The 14,933-nt window shown below is 48.7% G+C and overlaps 2 protein-coding genes and 1 long non-coding RNA gene across 7 annotated transcripts; all 3 read right to left on the reverse strand.

The window, feature by feature from the left end:
- Positions 1-720: 720 nt before the first annotated feature.
- Positions 721-4,837, reverse strand: LOC127293906 (proline-rich receptor-like protein kinase PERK8). Its single transcript, XM_071822369.1, has 6 exons — positions 4,774-4,837; positions 4,101-4,195; positions 3,322-3,423; positions 3,108-3,239; positions 1,809-3,020; positions 721-1,570 (listed from the first exon to the last, which is right to left on the reverse strand). The coding sequence occupies exons 1-5, from the start codon at positions 4,835-4,837 to the stop codon at positions 2,910-2,912; spliced, it is 504 nt and encodes a 167-aa protein (XP_071678470.1). The 3' UTR covers positions 721-1,570; positions 1,809-2,909.
- A 432-nt stretch (positions 4,838-5,269) lies between these two features.
- On the reverse strand, positions 5,270-9,073 carry LOC127293915 (probable galactinol--sucrose galactosyltransferase 2). 4 transcript variants are annotated; one of them, XM_051323643.2, is made up of 8 exons: positions 8,727-9,073; positions 8,321-8,538; positions 7,748-8,001; positions 7,572-7,662; positions 7,426-7,474; positions 6,432-7,316; positions 6,139-6,341; positions 5,270-6,062 (listed from the first exon to the last, which is right to left on the reverse strand). In XM_051323643.2, exons 2-8 carry the CDS (start codon positions 8,509-8,511, stop codon positions 5,465-5,467), a joined length of 2,271 nt encoding a protein of 756 aa, XP_051179603.1. In that variant the 5' UTR covers positions 8,512-8,538; positions 8,727-9,073; the 3' UTR covers positions 5,270-5,464. The 4 variants fall into 4 exon arrangements, with proteins under 4 accessions (XP_051179603.1, XP_051179606.1, XP_051179593.1 ...); XM_051323646.2 differs by having other exon boundaries at positions 8,321-8,558; XM_051323633.2 differs by having other exon boundaries at positions 8,321-8,561.
- Positions 9,074-10,970: 1,897 nt separating this feature from the next.
- Positions 10,971-14,345, reverse strand: LOC127293933 (uncharacterized). 2 transcript variants are annotated; one of them, XR_011755642.1, is made up of 3 exons: positions 13,752-14,345; positions 12,168-12,253; positions 10,971-11,336 (listed from the first exon to the last, which is right to left on the reverse strand). It is a non-coding gene; the product is annotated as an uncharacterized lncRNA (long non-coding RNA). The 2 variants fall into 2 exon arrangements; XR_007846261.1 differs by having other exon boundaries at positions 10,971-12,253.
- Positions 14,346-14,933: the final 588 nt, after the last annotated feature.

A 14,933-nucleotide genomic window follows, 5' to 3' on the forward strand; every position in this document is an offset into this window, starting at 1 on the left:
CATGCATCAATTGATGCAGAGGCTGGGGTACTCCCCTTATCTAAAAAAACTAATAACTATTTCAAAATATTTCAAAAGTTTACCGGTTACCTCGGCTCTGGACTGCCAATGAGGTAAGCTTTTCTGAATAGTATGCAAATTAAACAGAGTTTTGCACGAGATATCTTCTAAGATGAGCAACTGCTGTACTAATCAGTGTGTTTTTTCTCACCTGGGGTAGTGAACTCGGGGACGCATATGGGTAGAGGGAGAGCAGTGTTGGCTCACGGGGCCAAATACCAAGCCGCCGCGGCAGCTCCGGATGGCACAGCGGAATCACCACCTCCATCATCGAACTCTCCAAGCAGCGCCTCCATCCCGCCAAGATCAGCAAACCTTGGCCCCTTCTAGCCGCCAGTCGCCGCGGGTGAGGGTAGCGTACCGCGTGTGGAGCATGTCGTCCTTGGTGACGGTTGAAGGCGGAGGGCAGAGAGGGCGAGGCGAGCGTGCACCGTTGCCATCGTCGTGCTCGGACTGGGGACGGAGCGCGGACCATAGTCCGAAGTGAGCGGCGGCCACATAATATTTGATACACATGAAAATTTACGTATATAAAAAGAGAGAGCAACATAATATTTAAAAAATAACAACATTCTTCTCTGCTTAAAATGTTACTCAAAAAACACGATGCACATATCCACTAATGTACATTAAGCTGAGCATATTCAAAGCAAAAAAAAATTGAAGTCAAGGCTACCATAGTATAATTTATCAAATTATATTTTAAAACAAAACCTACTTAAGTGTGTTTCAAGCAAAAGAGCTGTGCAACCTCATCTAACCGCAATTGAAGAAAATCCCTCGATATTGTCGTCACATACATATAAATCTAAATATACTGGTGGTGGTATGGCGAGAAGCCTTGAGATACAGCACCACCAAAAAAAGCTAGATCAACATTTCCAACAGAGAAATCCAATTCCAACGCAGCGACAGCTTCCTCGATTGTCTTTTTAGCTGTATGTACATGTTCTTGAACAAGTTCTCTGCCAATTCCGTCAGCTTCCCCAATCGTCATGTGAAGCTATGAGGGCTTCTTCATGCGCATCCTCGACACCTATTTCAGTAGAAACAGTGGGTACAACATCCTCCCAGAAGACCCACAAGCTCCTCAACCAAAATTAGATTATCAGCCCTAGAGTCTTCGAAAACAATTGTCACCTCTCTAATTTCTTTCAAATCAGAACTATTCGTCATCTCATCAGTATCCATCTGCACCCACTGGTGTTCGCCTACTTTACTACCCTCGTCAGTTGTCATGTTGGGAAGAATATGTCATTCACTGCATTCCTTCGAAAGGCAATCTGGCAGTTCCTTGCCATCCACCTCCCTGGCCGGGCTCCTACAGGATCAGTACCAACACCTGAACTGGTAGTCTGAACTTTTGAATCTTTGCCATGTCCTGATCTTGGGCTTCCATGCTGTGAATTCTCCTGATCACTAATAATATTACTATTCTGCACACTGCCACCATCAGCGCCTACAGGCACAACACCAGCGTTCTCTACAGTGCTAGCATGACCCTGACCATCTTAAACAATAACACAAAATGCAAGTCAATAAAAAATATAGAGTGCCTCTCTTTCCTATACACTTTGTTCTTTCCTATATAGAATAAGCATGTATGAGCATCCAAGATTACATTGCACTTCAAAGGAGAATAAGCTTGTATGAGCATCCAAGATTATCCTTTGGAGCTTCCATCTACTCAACACAAAATAGCATATCGCGTTGATCCAAAATCCTAGTTGAGTTCCTATCGGGCTCACCTTCAACAAAGGGGGCAGAGAGCCACAGAGCATGATAGCGCAAGGACGACAAAGCGGTTGTTGGGAGAAGTTGCTGTAGAAGGCTAATGTTGCACCCTTGCTGATTCCGTCAGCTGCATAATCTCAGGGCTCCTCATTAGCTGTAAACATTACTACATCAAATGGATATTATTTGCTAGAAAGTTAAGTATTGGACAACAACAAAAAATTCTGCAAACATGTTAGCATTTCATTTCATGGATGTCAGACAGTAGCAACCGTTGACAACAAAGAGATATTACGAATGGCAAGAATTGTGTGGTAGTGGAAAGTATAGATTATCAGTGCACAAAGTTAACTCATTATTCTGAACAAGCATTCGTTAAATGGGTCTAAATAGATTAGATCATAGAAAGGTAAAAAATACCATGTGATTTAACTTGATCGGTTGCATGACATCGTGTAAGGAATAAATTAAATAAGAAACATGGGTTTTTCTTGAACAAAGAAAACAAACCTCTGTGCACATTGAGGTTATTATCGCTTCACATGGTGAAAATGACAAGCCATGTTTGCTGCATATCACACACACCCAAAAATTAGAGAATAGAAACACTAACTACCTATAATGTTTTATTTAAAGAGAATAGTAAGAACTTGATTGGGCTGGAAGGATTTACAATAGCACACACGACTGCTTCTATTGCAAATGTGTTGTAAATGGGTTTTTATCGCGGGAGTAGGGATTTTCAGGGAAAAGAAAACAGAAAAAAAGAAATTGGAAATAAATTGCTGATGTGGAGCAGCAGGGCTCGCTACCATAACCTCCACACACGCTGATTCTATTGCAAATGGGCTGAAAATGAGTTTCTATTAGATGTCAAATGAACCACACCTGTTCACCACCGTCCGCCGTCCAAAGCTGCCAAATAAATCAAGAAAGAACTTGTTATCCAGTGGAGAGTCACCTGGAGGAGGCGGGCATGGATGGTCCGTGGCGAGCTTCTGCACCAATTTGATACATTACCAATCTAGCTTCGACATGAAATACATATGAAATCACGGCCGTTGAAGGCCATCCTCTAGATTTGACTGAGTCCGTCGTGCCGTTGAAGGCCATCCTCAAAATTTGACTGAGTCCGCTGTGACGTTGAACATCTGGTTCATCCCAGTTTGCATGTCGTTGGTCAGGTCCACATTTTTCAGGGTTGGGCTCTCTAGAATCCTAACAACCTGAAAGATGGTCCAAGAAGGTCCATGGTGAGATATGCACCGTAAAAATTTGTGGTTGCCAGCTTGTTATGGTGTTTTAGTCTGTACCTGCCCAATCTTGAGCCTCCTTGCAGCCGAGTGCCAGAACATCTTCACATCGGCAAAGTTATCGGCGAGCAAAGGGTCCACCACCTCCTCAAAGTCATGTTCATCAACCGCGCGGGTGAGCAGCGGCCTCGACTGCGTTAAAAATTTGGATACATCATGTTGTCACAATTACTGATACAAATAACAAAGTGCCACTACTGCTATATCATCTTACCCACTCCACCAGGCTCTCATCATCGAGGGGACAGGACGAGTCCACAGGTTTCCGGCCGGTGATGAGCTCCAAGAGCACGGTGCCAGAGGAGAACACGTCCGATTAATTTCTCCATCAGCTTCTTGTCGATGCGTGCTCCGGGAACAAGTACCTATATTCAGCACAAATTCAGAGTTGACACTCATGTAAGTTCCCCATTTTCTTTCCCCTGATGAATGGCCGTGCAACAAGCCTATTTCAGAAGAGAAAATCATTGATTCTCATGTAGCAAGCACTTTAGTGATTACACCAAAACATCAAATATTCCATTGAAAGGGTAAACACAATTCAGATCTCAGACCAAACAAAAATATGAATTGAAGTAGAACTTTTAGTCTTTTAGAATATATCAACTTAAGTAGTTTCGGCTGATACAAAAAATTTCCTAGTACGTTGTGGAAGTAAGCTGCAGGTATGAAACAACAAAGAAAACAGCGTTGAGCGAATACACTCCAAGTACGAATAAATAAACCCAAATTGGTGTCTCTAACTCTATAAAACTGAGCAAGATCAAAATGTAAAAATGCTATGTCACACAACAAAGGGCTCTTGCACTTCCACAATTGACAAAATTGTGTGTCCAAAATCATAGTATAAATCAATTTTGTCAGACTTAACTGCGCAAGGGTTGGCCCAGTTATACATGGCCCAGTTATACAGTTATACTAATTTAAAATAATGGGATATCCTGGGAAAAGCAAACATTGGGAAGAGAAGGAGAAATAGAGAAATGATGTTACCGGGGGATACACGACGACCCCGTCAGCTTCCGTTGACCACTGATGGTGAACTGGGGCACGTGTGGAGGAGAGGTACATGCTCTGAACCATGAAACCTGCATTGTATAAACAAAAAATCAGAGAGCTACAGAAGCTTAATTTACCATATATTCAGTGCATCAATGTGGCCGATATAGTAAGATGCTTGTAGGTGTTGTGCTTGAATGCTAGCTCTATACATCTAGACAATATACCAAGATAGCCAGCTTGTACGTGCGTGAGTGCTACCGACATCAATCTAGCAGTCTAGCTTGTACGTGCAAGTTTCACAAGACAAAAGTATATCTCTCCCTTTTTTGAAGAAAAATGCTGCAGATTTTCTTCATTGTCTTTCTTACTATCTCACGAATTATGAAAACTCTCCAACCATAATATGCAGTATTAGTGAAATGGCAGTAGGTTGGGACTGCCTACCTTGGCACCCGCCCGTATCTTGACATGCTCTCAGTTCCGCGAGGAGACGGGGCGTGAGGGATACAGTTGTGCACACGGCCGCGTCGGCCGCGGCATAGGAAATGCGGCAAGGACGTCGCGCATGGACAAATCCCGGTCAAGACGCCGATGAGGATGCGCGGTACATCGCGACCTGGCTGATGAGGTCGACCTCGCCTGGATTCAGACTGACAAGGTGTACGTAGGCGGGACTCCGGCTTGAGGAGGACGGCGGAGGGAGCAGCAGTGAGGGGCTGGAGTCGCATCGCCGGTCCTAGGCCGCGGCGGAGGGAGCGTCATCCGACGAGCTCGAGCTCCGCTTTATGGGCCGAAGACGCGCATGGGGGTGGCCGCGGGCTGGCCCTGCTCCATGGGATGGATGCGGGGAGAGACGGGGATCGACTTGGCGACGGTTGGCTGGCCAGGGGCAGGCGGAGGCCGGAGGCCGAAGCAGCCAGGTGCGGCGGCGGCGGAGGATGTGTGGGAGGAACCCTACTCTTTTGTTTCTATCACGGGGGGAGGATGACGAGCTCAGGGGCGAGGGGCGAGGGTTTCGGGTGCTGGTTTTAGGTTCCATCACGAGTTCACGACGATCTGGTATAGCTGGGCTTCGGCCCAGTTAAGCCCGTGCGGAACGACGAAGCGAACGACCAAAATCTTGACGTATTGGATCCTTGGCAGAATACGAAACAAGTTCATTCTTTTTAAGTAGTGTAGATATCCATTACCCCAAATTACTAAATAATACAGCTGCGGTAACATTATTGCATACTAGGCGATAGTGATAATAGAGCAAAGCATGATCTCTTGTCTCTCCTAAGCACCACCAATGGCAACAGCCCTACGGCTGAGAGTGGTCGAGCCACCCTATGGACACGGGCATCACCGGCAGCCTAGACCTGAATCTCCAGCGCCCACCGGTACATCTCCTGCTCCGGGACCGGCACGTCGATGGTGACGAGCCCCATGTCGGCGTCATAGCTGAACTCCACGTCTTCCGAGTCGAGGGAGCATTTCACCGGCCTCCGGGAGCAGTAGGCGCCGAACCGGCCACAGCCCCGCACACTGAGCGTCACACCGGCATTGCCGTCGCTGTTGACGGTGCATTCTTCGACGGCGCCACCGGCGTTGAACATGTCGAGCAGGCCGATGGGCGCGAACGACACGCCCCGCGCGACGGCGCGGACGGGGCAGACGTGGAACAGCTCGTACTCGAGCGTCTTGAGCGTCACCGGCAGCTTGGCGCCACGGGGCAGCCGCACCAGCACCCCCGCCCGGTGCGCGTACAGCACGGCCTCGCCGTCCCAGTCAACGCCGCCGGCGACCAGGGCGATGGCGTCGACGTCCTCGGCGCGCACCGAGCCGGTGAGCGTCCCGGGCGCCTCGTCGTGGATGCGAGTCTTCTTGACGACGCGGCACCACCCCGCGCCCTGGCAGTTGAACACCCCCACCACGCCGGCGCACTTGTTGACGTTCCATATCTTGAGCAGGCTGCAAAGAAAAACAGAGGAACTGGAGCACACTAGCTAGAAATTAGTTTGGGAGAATTCGAGAGGCTGATGCTCACCTTGCGCCGTCGCGCGCCGGATCGGAGAAGAGGCAGTCGCGCGTGGGCCGGCCAGGGAGCTGCGCGCGAAGCACAGAGCCGTCGGGGAGCACGAGCTTCTTGAGCAGGTCGAAGTTGTGGTTCCCCGGCTTGTCGCTGACGTAAATCGGGCAGCCGCCGATCGCCCTTGCGGCGCCGTGGTACTCGGCCGCCGGGTGCAAGCTCTGCAAATTGAGAATCCATCCGTCAGAATCAGATAGAAAATTACAGGAAGTAGAAAGAAATAAACGTGGAAGACACACGATGCAGCTTACATGGAACATGTCCCAGTCGGGGTGCATGAACTCGCCGAGAAATAGCGTGTTGTAAGCCACCGAGGAGATGTGTATGGTGTGCGACGCCGGGTCGCGCGGGTAGAAGTCGTCGGAGGCGCGCATGACGGCGGTCTGCTTTGCGCTGTAGAGCGTGTCGGTGTTGTGGCACATGCAGGAGATGCATCCGTTGTCCGGGAAGTTCCTGGCGACGGACGCCTCGAGCGCGCGGTGGTACGCGTGGGTGAGCGCGACGCGGCCGCCGTGTCCGGCGCCGAGCGTCTCGATGATGTTCTGCACGTCCACCTTGACGCCGTCGACGCCGCACGCGGCGAGGTAGGCGTGGAGGTCGTGGTAGAAGGTGTGGGCCTTGCGCGGGTGCACGAGGCCGAGGCCGAGAACGGAGAGCGAGTCCATGACGATGTCCGGCTGGTTGCCCGTGACGCCCGGCGACTGCACCGGGTACGCGAGAGCCGGCTCGTAGCGCGCCATCCCGGCCGCGGACGGGGTGACCCCGCCCCAGTAGCCGGCCATGGCATGCCACACGTAGACGCTCTTGACGCCGTGCCCCTTCTTGGCCTCTTCCACCAGCTGCTTCAGCCCCGGGGTCTCCTCCTGCTTGTGGCTCTGGAACTTGGTGTTCTCCTTGATGCCCGTGAGCCTGCTTGCGAACTGGGCGCCTTCCTGGACGGAGACGCTAGGGTCCCCCTCCTCCTCCTCCTTGTCCTCGCTGCCGATCTGCTGCCAGCCGTCGTCGATGATGAGGAACCGCGGCGGCGCGCCGCCCTCCTCCAGGCTGCGGAGGCCCTGCTTGACGCCGTCGGCTGTGACGTCGGTGTAGAAGGCGTCCCAGGTGCACCAGCCGAACCAGTCCACGAATGACGGCAGCTGCATGCATACGCCAATCCACAAAATCAGATGATCACTTGGCATCGAACAAACTAGTACTAATTGTAATCGAATCGTAGTAGTAGCATCAAATCAAAGTTGTACAGACATTTTTCTTGTCCCTGTGGTGGAACGTCTGCATGTGCTTCTCTACGGCCCTGCATTTCAGACATGAAAGATGATCGAGTTATAGCTGCAGTCGTTGGAACTTGGAACTTGGAACTATCAAGACGTGCAACGTAGAAGACGACGTACTTGACCGCCTGGGTGATGGTGTCGAACGGATTGGTGCCGGCGTGGATGTAGACGCTGTGCATCCCCTGTTCAGTCTGCACCGCCTTGTCCCCTGCTCATCACACGCACAACAAAATCAGAAAAATCGACTGCATTTACGATTTATCCCGGTAAAATAAAATAAAAAACGAGAATACCGCTATCGATGCATATCTGGAGCTGGTCCTGGTCGTTGCCCTGGAGCGCCGTGCGGAACTGCCCCTCCAGCAGTGGTAGCATCACCACGTACACCGGCTCGCCACTGTCGCCGTCGCCGTCGCCGTTGCCGGCGGCGACGGGGACCTCGATGATAATGAACTGGGTCTCCAGCGGGACCTCGCGGCCGGAGTTGCCCATCCGCTGCGTCATCCACCACAGCTTGAACCGGAACACGCACATGAACCGGCAATCCCTGCATCAAACAAACAATTCCAGGGAAATCTAAGCCAAACCTTGACACTCATAAGAAATCTACATCCCAAAATTAGTAGAATTAGAAAATGGTACTCCGTAGTAGAGTCACAAAACCAACAAGATGCTGCCAAAATCCGTACTACTCCCAGCACATTCTAGAGAGTTTGGTACCACGTGTTCGACCCGCCACATTTCGTTGCGTAACTAATCTATCCAACTTTGCCTTTATCTCTTCCTCCCAACAGCAACAGGCACACCTCTAAAAAAAAGCAACAGGCACATGACTGAATCAGCGGTCGCCAATTAATAATACTCACCGGAGGGTTCCGAAGGTGAAGACGTGGTGGCTCTTGGCCTCGCCGGCTGTGGCGCCGATGAAGGCCCCATCGACGAGCCCTGCCCCGGAAGCGTGCGCCGCCGCGACGTTGTCAGGCACGCCGGATAGCACCGTGCGGCCGCGCACCGTCAGCCTCCCGTCGCTCACCGTGATCTGCGGCGTCACCGTCATCTCCGATAACCGAAATCAAACAACCGCCTTCTCTTCTTCTTCTTCTTCTTCTTCTTCACAAGAACGGCAAGCAAAGACTTCATCAGCATACATATTCAACAAGGATTAACTAATCACAAACCAACACGCTGGACTTCATCAGCATACATAAAAATATCCAGCAAGGATTAACTAATCACAAATCAACACGCTGGCCAATCAAGGAGGACACGTACCTTGCTCTGATATGGCGGCCTGTGTGAAAAGATAGAGCACGGCACGGGTGACGTGTGATACAGTAGCAGAGAGTGCTTTGCGTTAGGTCAGTAAATTAGCAACTACAATAGGTGTACTAATGGCGCTCTCGACGGAGAGGGAGATGGAGGGAGGATGGAAGCGATGTGGGGAGGAGCAGTTTATATAGTGGGGAAGAGGGAAGATGGTGACGTCGCCGGAGAAGCTGCTAATCATAGCTGGAGAATTCACACCTCTCTACTGTCTAGGCGTAAAATTCCATCCCTCCCTACGTGTTGTCTCCTCCAAGGTTTCTTTGTGTGGAAGATTTGCATGGTGCTAATGGAAGGTATGGCATGGTCCAGCTGCTGCTGCTGTGCGTGGAGGATTTGAAGTGTCCCAGTTCCATGAATTTCTTTTTTACAAGAAATGCACTAATAATTGTGTAAACTATGCTACACCTGGTTTGTTGCTGTGTATTTCCTGTTGCCGACCGAGCGGAAAAAATGACACATGCATGTACGTGGTCTAGCTTGGTCTCGAAACCTTATCCCTTCTTTGTCCCAATACTCCTCCGTTGAATAGTTTTTAAAAAGGTTTAGTTCACCAATTTAAATTAGAACTACGACAAAAAATTATGGCTACGGTATGTTTTTGAGTGGCTCAAGCGTCTCAGTTTTGCTTAAAACGCATTAAAATTTCACTATACCAAAATTTATTATGTCGATAAATTGAAAACGTACAAAAAATGTTCAGGCAAAATGGAACATATCTCCTCATAGCGAGATTTTTATCGGGGGAAAGATCCCGGGTATGGTAAAGAACTGGAAACAGTTGGCTTAGGGCCGGCTGCCCCGCTGCCAAAGCCGGCCGAGGAGCAGCCGGCTGGAGCCATGGTCAGGGCCGGCTTCCACGTACCCTATCCGGCTTAACATGGGGTCGGCCGGCTTCGGCATAGCTAGGCCGGCTGCCCCTTCATCGGCCGGGTTCGTCTTTCCCTTGGCCGGCTCCAGAAGTTGGTGATCCTTGTAGGAAAAGGCTCCTGAACGGTCATCCGGGTGCCAAAGTCCACGAGGACGTCCCATCCCGCTGATTCCGGAACACTGCAGAGCAACAGGGATCTGCGTGACAACATGTCATCATGGCCCGGCTCTCCGAGGCAGCGCAGGCTACAGGCGGCGCTACCTAGGGGCCGCAGGCTACGAACATGAGCTAGATCCGGCCTACTGCCCGTCCATTGCTCTGTCATGTCCCTGTTGGTAACGACAAAGAGGACAAGACAGGGGCGGCAGCCAGGGGCCCCAGCACCTCGGGACCACGCGAGGAAGCCGGAGCCAGCGCCATAGCCTCTAGGGACTTCTATGTAATTGTTCCGGGCACTATATAAGCTCCAGTAGAGCCCCCCCCCCCCCCCCCCGTCCCCCGTTGGGGGGATCGATCCATTCCATACTTTCACACATAGCAGAACCGCTTGGGAGGAGAGGTCTTCGTCTACCTCAAGCCGTCCACAGCTCAAGAAGCACCATTGTACTATCTCCGCATTATATACATCTCTAGGCAGGAGTAGGGATGTTACCTCCATACGAGGGCCCCGAACCTAGGTACATTGCTGTGTCGCTTGTACTCATACTCGCATCCGGAGTCCGCCTTAGGCCATAAGGCCTCAACCACTCGACTTAAGCCACCCCATGGCATATGCCGTGATAGATCCACGACATTTGGCGCCCACCATGGGGCATGCAGCGTCTGCGGCTGGAGTCTTCTTCCGGACGGGCCTCCTTCTACCCTCCGGCGAGCGAGTCGCTTCAGGCTTGATCTGGATGCTTGGCTCGCTGGACTGCATCAACGACAACGCTGGTTGCTTCGCCGATAGGCCCTTCCATGCCGGCGGTAACATCATCACCTTCGGCGCGCATCGCGTCTAAGTCGCCACCGTCGGCCGCCGCGCTACCGGCGCCATGTGCGGAGCTACACCAGCCCTCCTTGCGGAGCCGGCGTCAGCAGCATCACCGCAAGCCCCTACGTCGTGCAGGAGGTTATGGCCACCAACGACAATGCCACCAAGTCCACGCGCAACCGTGGCCCCGCGCTAGAGCGCAACGTCAACGCCAACAGCACCTCAGGCTACGATCCACCACCTCCGCCCCCGCCGTCCATGCTGGAGGCGGCCAGGGCGAAGCTGAGTGAAGCGACCCGACATATTACAAAATAGTAACATGCAAGCCTTCGGCATATTGCAAGGGAAGTGAAGTATCTCGAACAATATGCCGATCAGAGTAGCACAACATAAGCAACTGGAGCGGTCCAAAGTACGAAATTATATTACAAGATTCGAAGAAGCTTCAAACTGGAACATATTACAAGGTTCCGCTACCAACTACAACAAAAAGAACTCCAAAAGAACAAGGAAATCTTAACCTGAGGTTATACTACAACGAAGGACTCTCAAGTACTCCCTTCCTGTAATCTACACTACTAACTCTATGGATCAATACTAGCCTGCTCATTGAAGTACATGTAGTAGTTGACTCCTCCTTCGATGGTTTTCTTCTTCTCGAACTCCTCCTCCTGGACATCTGGGTAATCCACTCCCGCATCTACTGGTTCACAATCTAAGAAGGGAGATTTTGTAGGAGGGGATGAGTACACGAAGTAATCAACAAGTCTAGGATATATAACAAAACAGTTTTCATGCACTATCAACTACTAGGACCAATGGTCCATCAACTCACAAATTTTCGAAAACATTTATGATGAAAGAGTTCAAGTTTTATTCTGAAATCTATGATCTTCTTGCCTCACGAGCTGTTAGAATCCCCTGTGGATTCCTTTCTCGCCCCGTTCGCAGCTCCTTCCCGGAACAGGGAGTGACAATGCCACAATTTTATACACTCTGCAGAGGTGCGTTACTTTACCCACGGACGCCCATGGTGGTGTTCCTGAGGTAGCTAGCCCCATTCACACTCCCTTCTTTGACATATCTCACATCTAGCTGGCAAAACCAGCTACCCGCCCAATCAGTTTAATGCCTTCAGTAGAGGCCTTTAGTTTGTTTAGACAGTTGGTCGCCTATAGTAGAGGTCACACCCCAACTGCCATCCCTGGGAGATATGCCGTAAGATGGAATTACTTCAGCTCCGCCCTTCCCAGTCAGGGTCATATGGTCAACGCGGTCACTACGGCGCTTGAGCTCAAGAAGGCAATTGTTGATTAGATCCTAATGGTGATATCCCTTGTAGTCGAACCCGCCTTCCAATGGCTTCACAGCCTCCACACAGGGTTCGACTACCAGCCATAATAGTTCACCGGCTGCTCCATCAGCCGATCAACATGCATGTCATATTATTTATAAGATATATTTTTGTTTGATGCAGGTGATACATAATAATAGATTGACAAATACTTTGATAAAAATAATCAAGGATGTGCAAGAATGGACTTGCCTGAGATACTCAGGAGCGCAATCAAAATCATTGAAGGTCAATGTAGAAGATTCAATTCAACCATAAGAACTCCAAAGAAGATTCAACTGTAAGAAGGTGAATGAAGTCCAATCAAAGTGAGCACAACCAAGATGATGCAAATATATGTTACAAGTACACTTATCCATAGTGAAGCGTTGATGATTAACAGATTAGTCTTGGTTGTTCATTACCTTGCATAGTGCATTACATCAAGCAATGAACACAATCCATGTAAAACATGCTAACAGGATGAGACACATTCAGTTCACCAACACATTTTAATTCACATGATAGCAAAGGTATACCAAGTTGAGTTTCAGGTTTTGTCATAGGTTTATCCGAAATAATTGGACAACAGAAAACAGGGTTATTCTACTGGTCCAGCTAACTAAACTCGATTGAGATTGTTGTGGATTTATTTGCTCACAGGAGATGCTAATTATGGCCAAGGAATCAGACCAGTTAGCTAACTCTAAGCTAAGCTTGAATCCTATTGATCACCTAGTGGTATTGGTAGTGACAAGTGGACCTGCATATACCAGTACAGCAACAACCAGATGCTTGATGTTATTTTTGGTACTATCGTTCCTATGGCATAGTGAAGTTAGTTCCCTGGGTCTTAGGTCAAAGAGGGTTAAACTGAACCATCTAATTTAGCTTGGTTCCAAATATGCATGACTGAAGGTGTGCGGCACTAGCGATCAAATGACCATTGTACACGACTCTAATTCTGAACTATTATAGTGAGGTCACTAAGTTTGTCACTTTAATTGCCGGTGGTCTCATCTGAATCTATTCGGTAAATAATTGGTTAGAAGTCTTTAGACATCAGTAGCTAACACACTCAAGCCAAAGTGTAGTAACCAAATTTTAATCATCAGTCTAGCTTGCTTATCTCTCTTACGTGTAACCTGATGGTTTCCTGGGATTTAGTTCTTCTACTGAAACCTGAAGATATGCTACAGTACATGTGCTTCTCTACTGAAACCTGGTCAAGTTTATATAGTTTGGGGTACTAAAGTATAGACGCTTTATCCAGGAAATAATATTTAGGTATAAGATTATTTCTGATCCTAAAGTAACTGAATTCCCTTCATTACTCATCTCTTGACTTATCTACGCAAGGATGCAAGCTATGGACTTATAAACAGAGCAGTCAGTTTTCAGTTTCAGAACAGTACACACTACGAAGTTTGTATATTCAGATATATATGTTATAGTCTATTGTGACAAACCGATCTGCATCTTACCTTATAGTTCATTTTAGTACGTACCTACACTTTTGATTAAACAAGAAATAATGGCCTCATTTATAGGACAGCACCATAACGGTTCTAAGCATCCACGAGTAAGCTTTCATATATTTTGAGAGATGAAGAGTTGCAGTATTCAGACAACAATACAAATGTATATAATGAGTATTCTTCTCGGGATAATTCCTAGTTTCTCATGCTTATCGTCTACCATCTAAATCTCTATTGTTCACACTCATGCAACAGATCAGTACACGAGCAAACCAGACATGCATCTATTCAGATTTTTGGTGTCAAGTGTAAGGTATACCTGAATGGGTGGGCACTTGGGGACAGTAGTAATGTGCCTGAGAGGACTTTGGTCGCCTAAGCTCCAGATGATTTTCCTCACCAGCGCCAGTGTGGACAACGGTTGCCGACAGGTTTGGCGAGCTCCAAGACGAACGCCCCGCGATGCCCCCTAGTATTCAGAGTGTCCACCACGGCCTGTTGTTGCTTGTCGATTGTCTCCGCCTGACGGATGTCCATAGAAGTGGTCACCCGCGAACCCGAGAGCAGTGGTTCCAATCCAGGTAAACTCCCTGCTCCTCTGTTTGGGCTCCGGTGGTGTCCGTCCCTCCCTAATCCTGCTACATGGTGCTTGGTCGGCTCTCTCAACACCGGCCATGGATTTAGGTTTTGGTCTTCGGTGGGGAATTGGCAATAGAGATAGGTGGAAGAGGCTTGCCTGGGCGGCGGACTGGAGAAGAACTTCACTCGATTTCCCACTGCCGCACATCTATCCAGAGTATGACGTGCCCATGTATGCATCGCTGGCTGCTCCCCTGATTGCCAGCTCCTACTAGCTATGTTCAAGATACATCGTACCGTGATGGTTTGGCTAAAAGAGGGGTGATCCTGTTTAACTGCTACACCACATGGTGAATGACAGATATCTTTTCCCGTGGATGGATTTGTACGTGCACATAACAAGACATTGGATAGCTTTTTCATCGGATGTATATATATTTTACTCACTGCTAGAATGTGTATTGGTTACAACTAAACTTTACTCGGACATTTCCATTTATTTATATAATCCCTCCAAATTTAATTATTATGGTTCCCTATTCGGTGTTTGTTTGCCCTCACGACTATTTTGCGAGTTAGGTAGAACTTTACCAACGGAATCACTTGCACCAGAAAATAGCTCTTATCGAAAATACTAGTCGACAAGAAATAATAATTCTGGTAACCTCATGGTCTCGAGTGGCTATCATGGTCAAAGTCATGTTTTTTTTCCTGTCCGGTCGAATGCTTCAAACATTGTAACTCACATGTTTGCGACAGCTTTGATTAATTTGTGGCATTTTTATATTACTCTTTACTTTATTTATTTGGTTCGGCGTAATTGGTTTTGGAATTACTTGATCTAAATTTCTTTTGTAGGTATGAAATGTATGCAAGGATGACACTAAATAGTCCACACATATTTGGTTATCACCATAACTGT

The sequence above is a fragment of the Lolium perenne genome, chromosome 1, assembly GCF_019359855.2.
Source record: "Lolium perenne isolate Kyuss_39 chromosome 1, Kyuss_2.0, whole genome shotgun sequence".
Classification (NCBI taxonomy): domain Eukaryota; kingdom Viridiplantae; phylum Streptophyta; class Magnoliopsida; order Poales; family Poaceae; genus Lolium; species Lolium perenne.

Bases quoted from the DNA above. Each gene is read 5' to 3' on its own strand.
- LOC127293906 (XM_071822369.1), bottom strand. From the start codon at position 4,837: ATGCGACTCCAGCCCCTCACTGCTGCTCCCTCCGCCGTCCTCCTCAAG. The intron at 4,196-4,773 runs GTACACCTTGTC...TATACAATGCAG, and splicing joins CAAGCCGGAGTCCCGCCTAC to GTTTCATGGTTCAGAGCATG. The intron at 3,240-3,321 runs GTAAGATGATAT...TTTTTAACGCAG, and splicing joins ATGAGAGCCTGGTGGAGTGG to TCGAGGCCGCTGCTCACCCG.
- LOC127293915 (XM_051323643.2), bottom strand. From the start codon at position 8,511: ATGACGGTGACGCCGCAGATCACGGTGAGCGACGGGAGGCTGACGGTG. The intron at 8,002-8,320 runs GTGAGTATTATT...TGTTTGATGCAG, and splicing joins TTCACCTTCGGAACCCTCCG to GGATTGCCGGTTCATGTGCG. The intron at 7,317-7,425 runs GTCTGTACAACT...GTATGCATGCAG, and splicing joins ACCACAGGGACAAGAAAAAT to CTGCCGTCATTCGTGGACTG.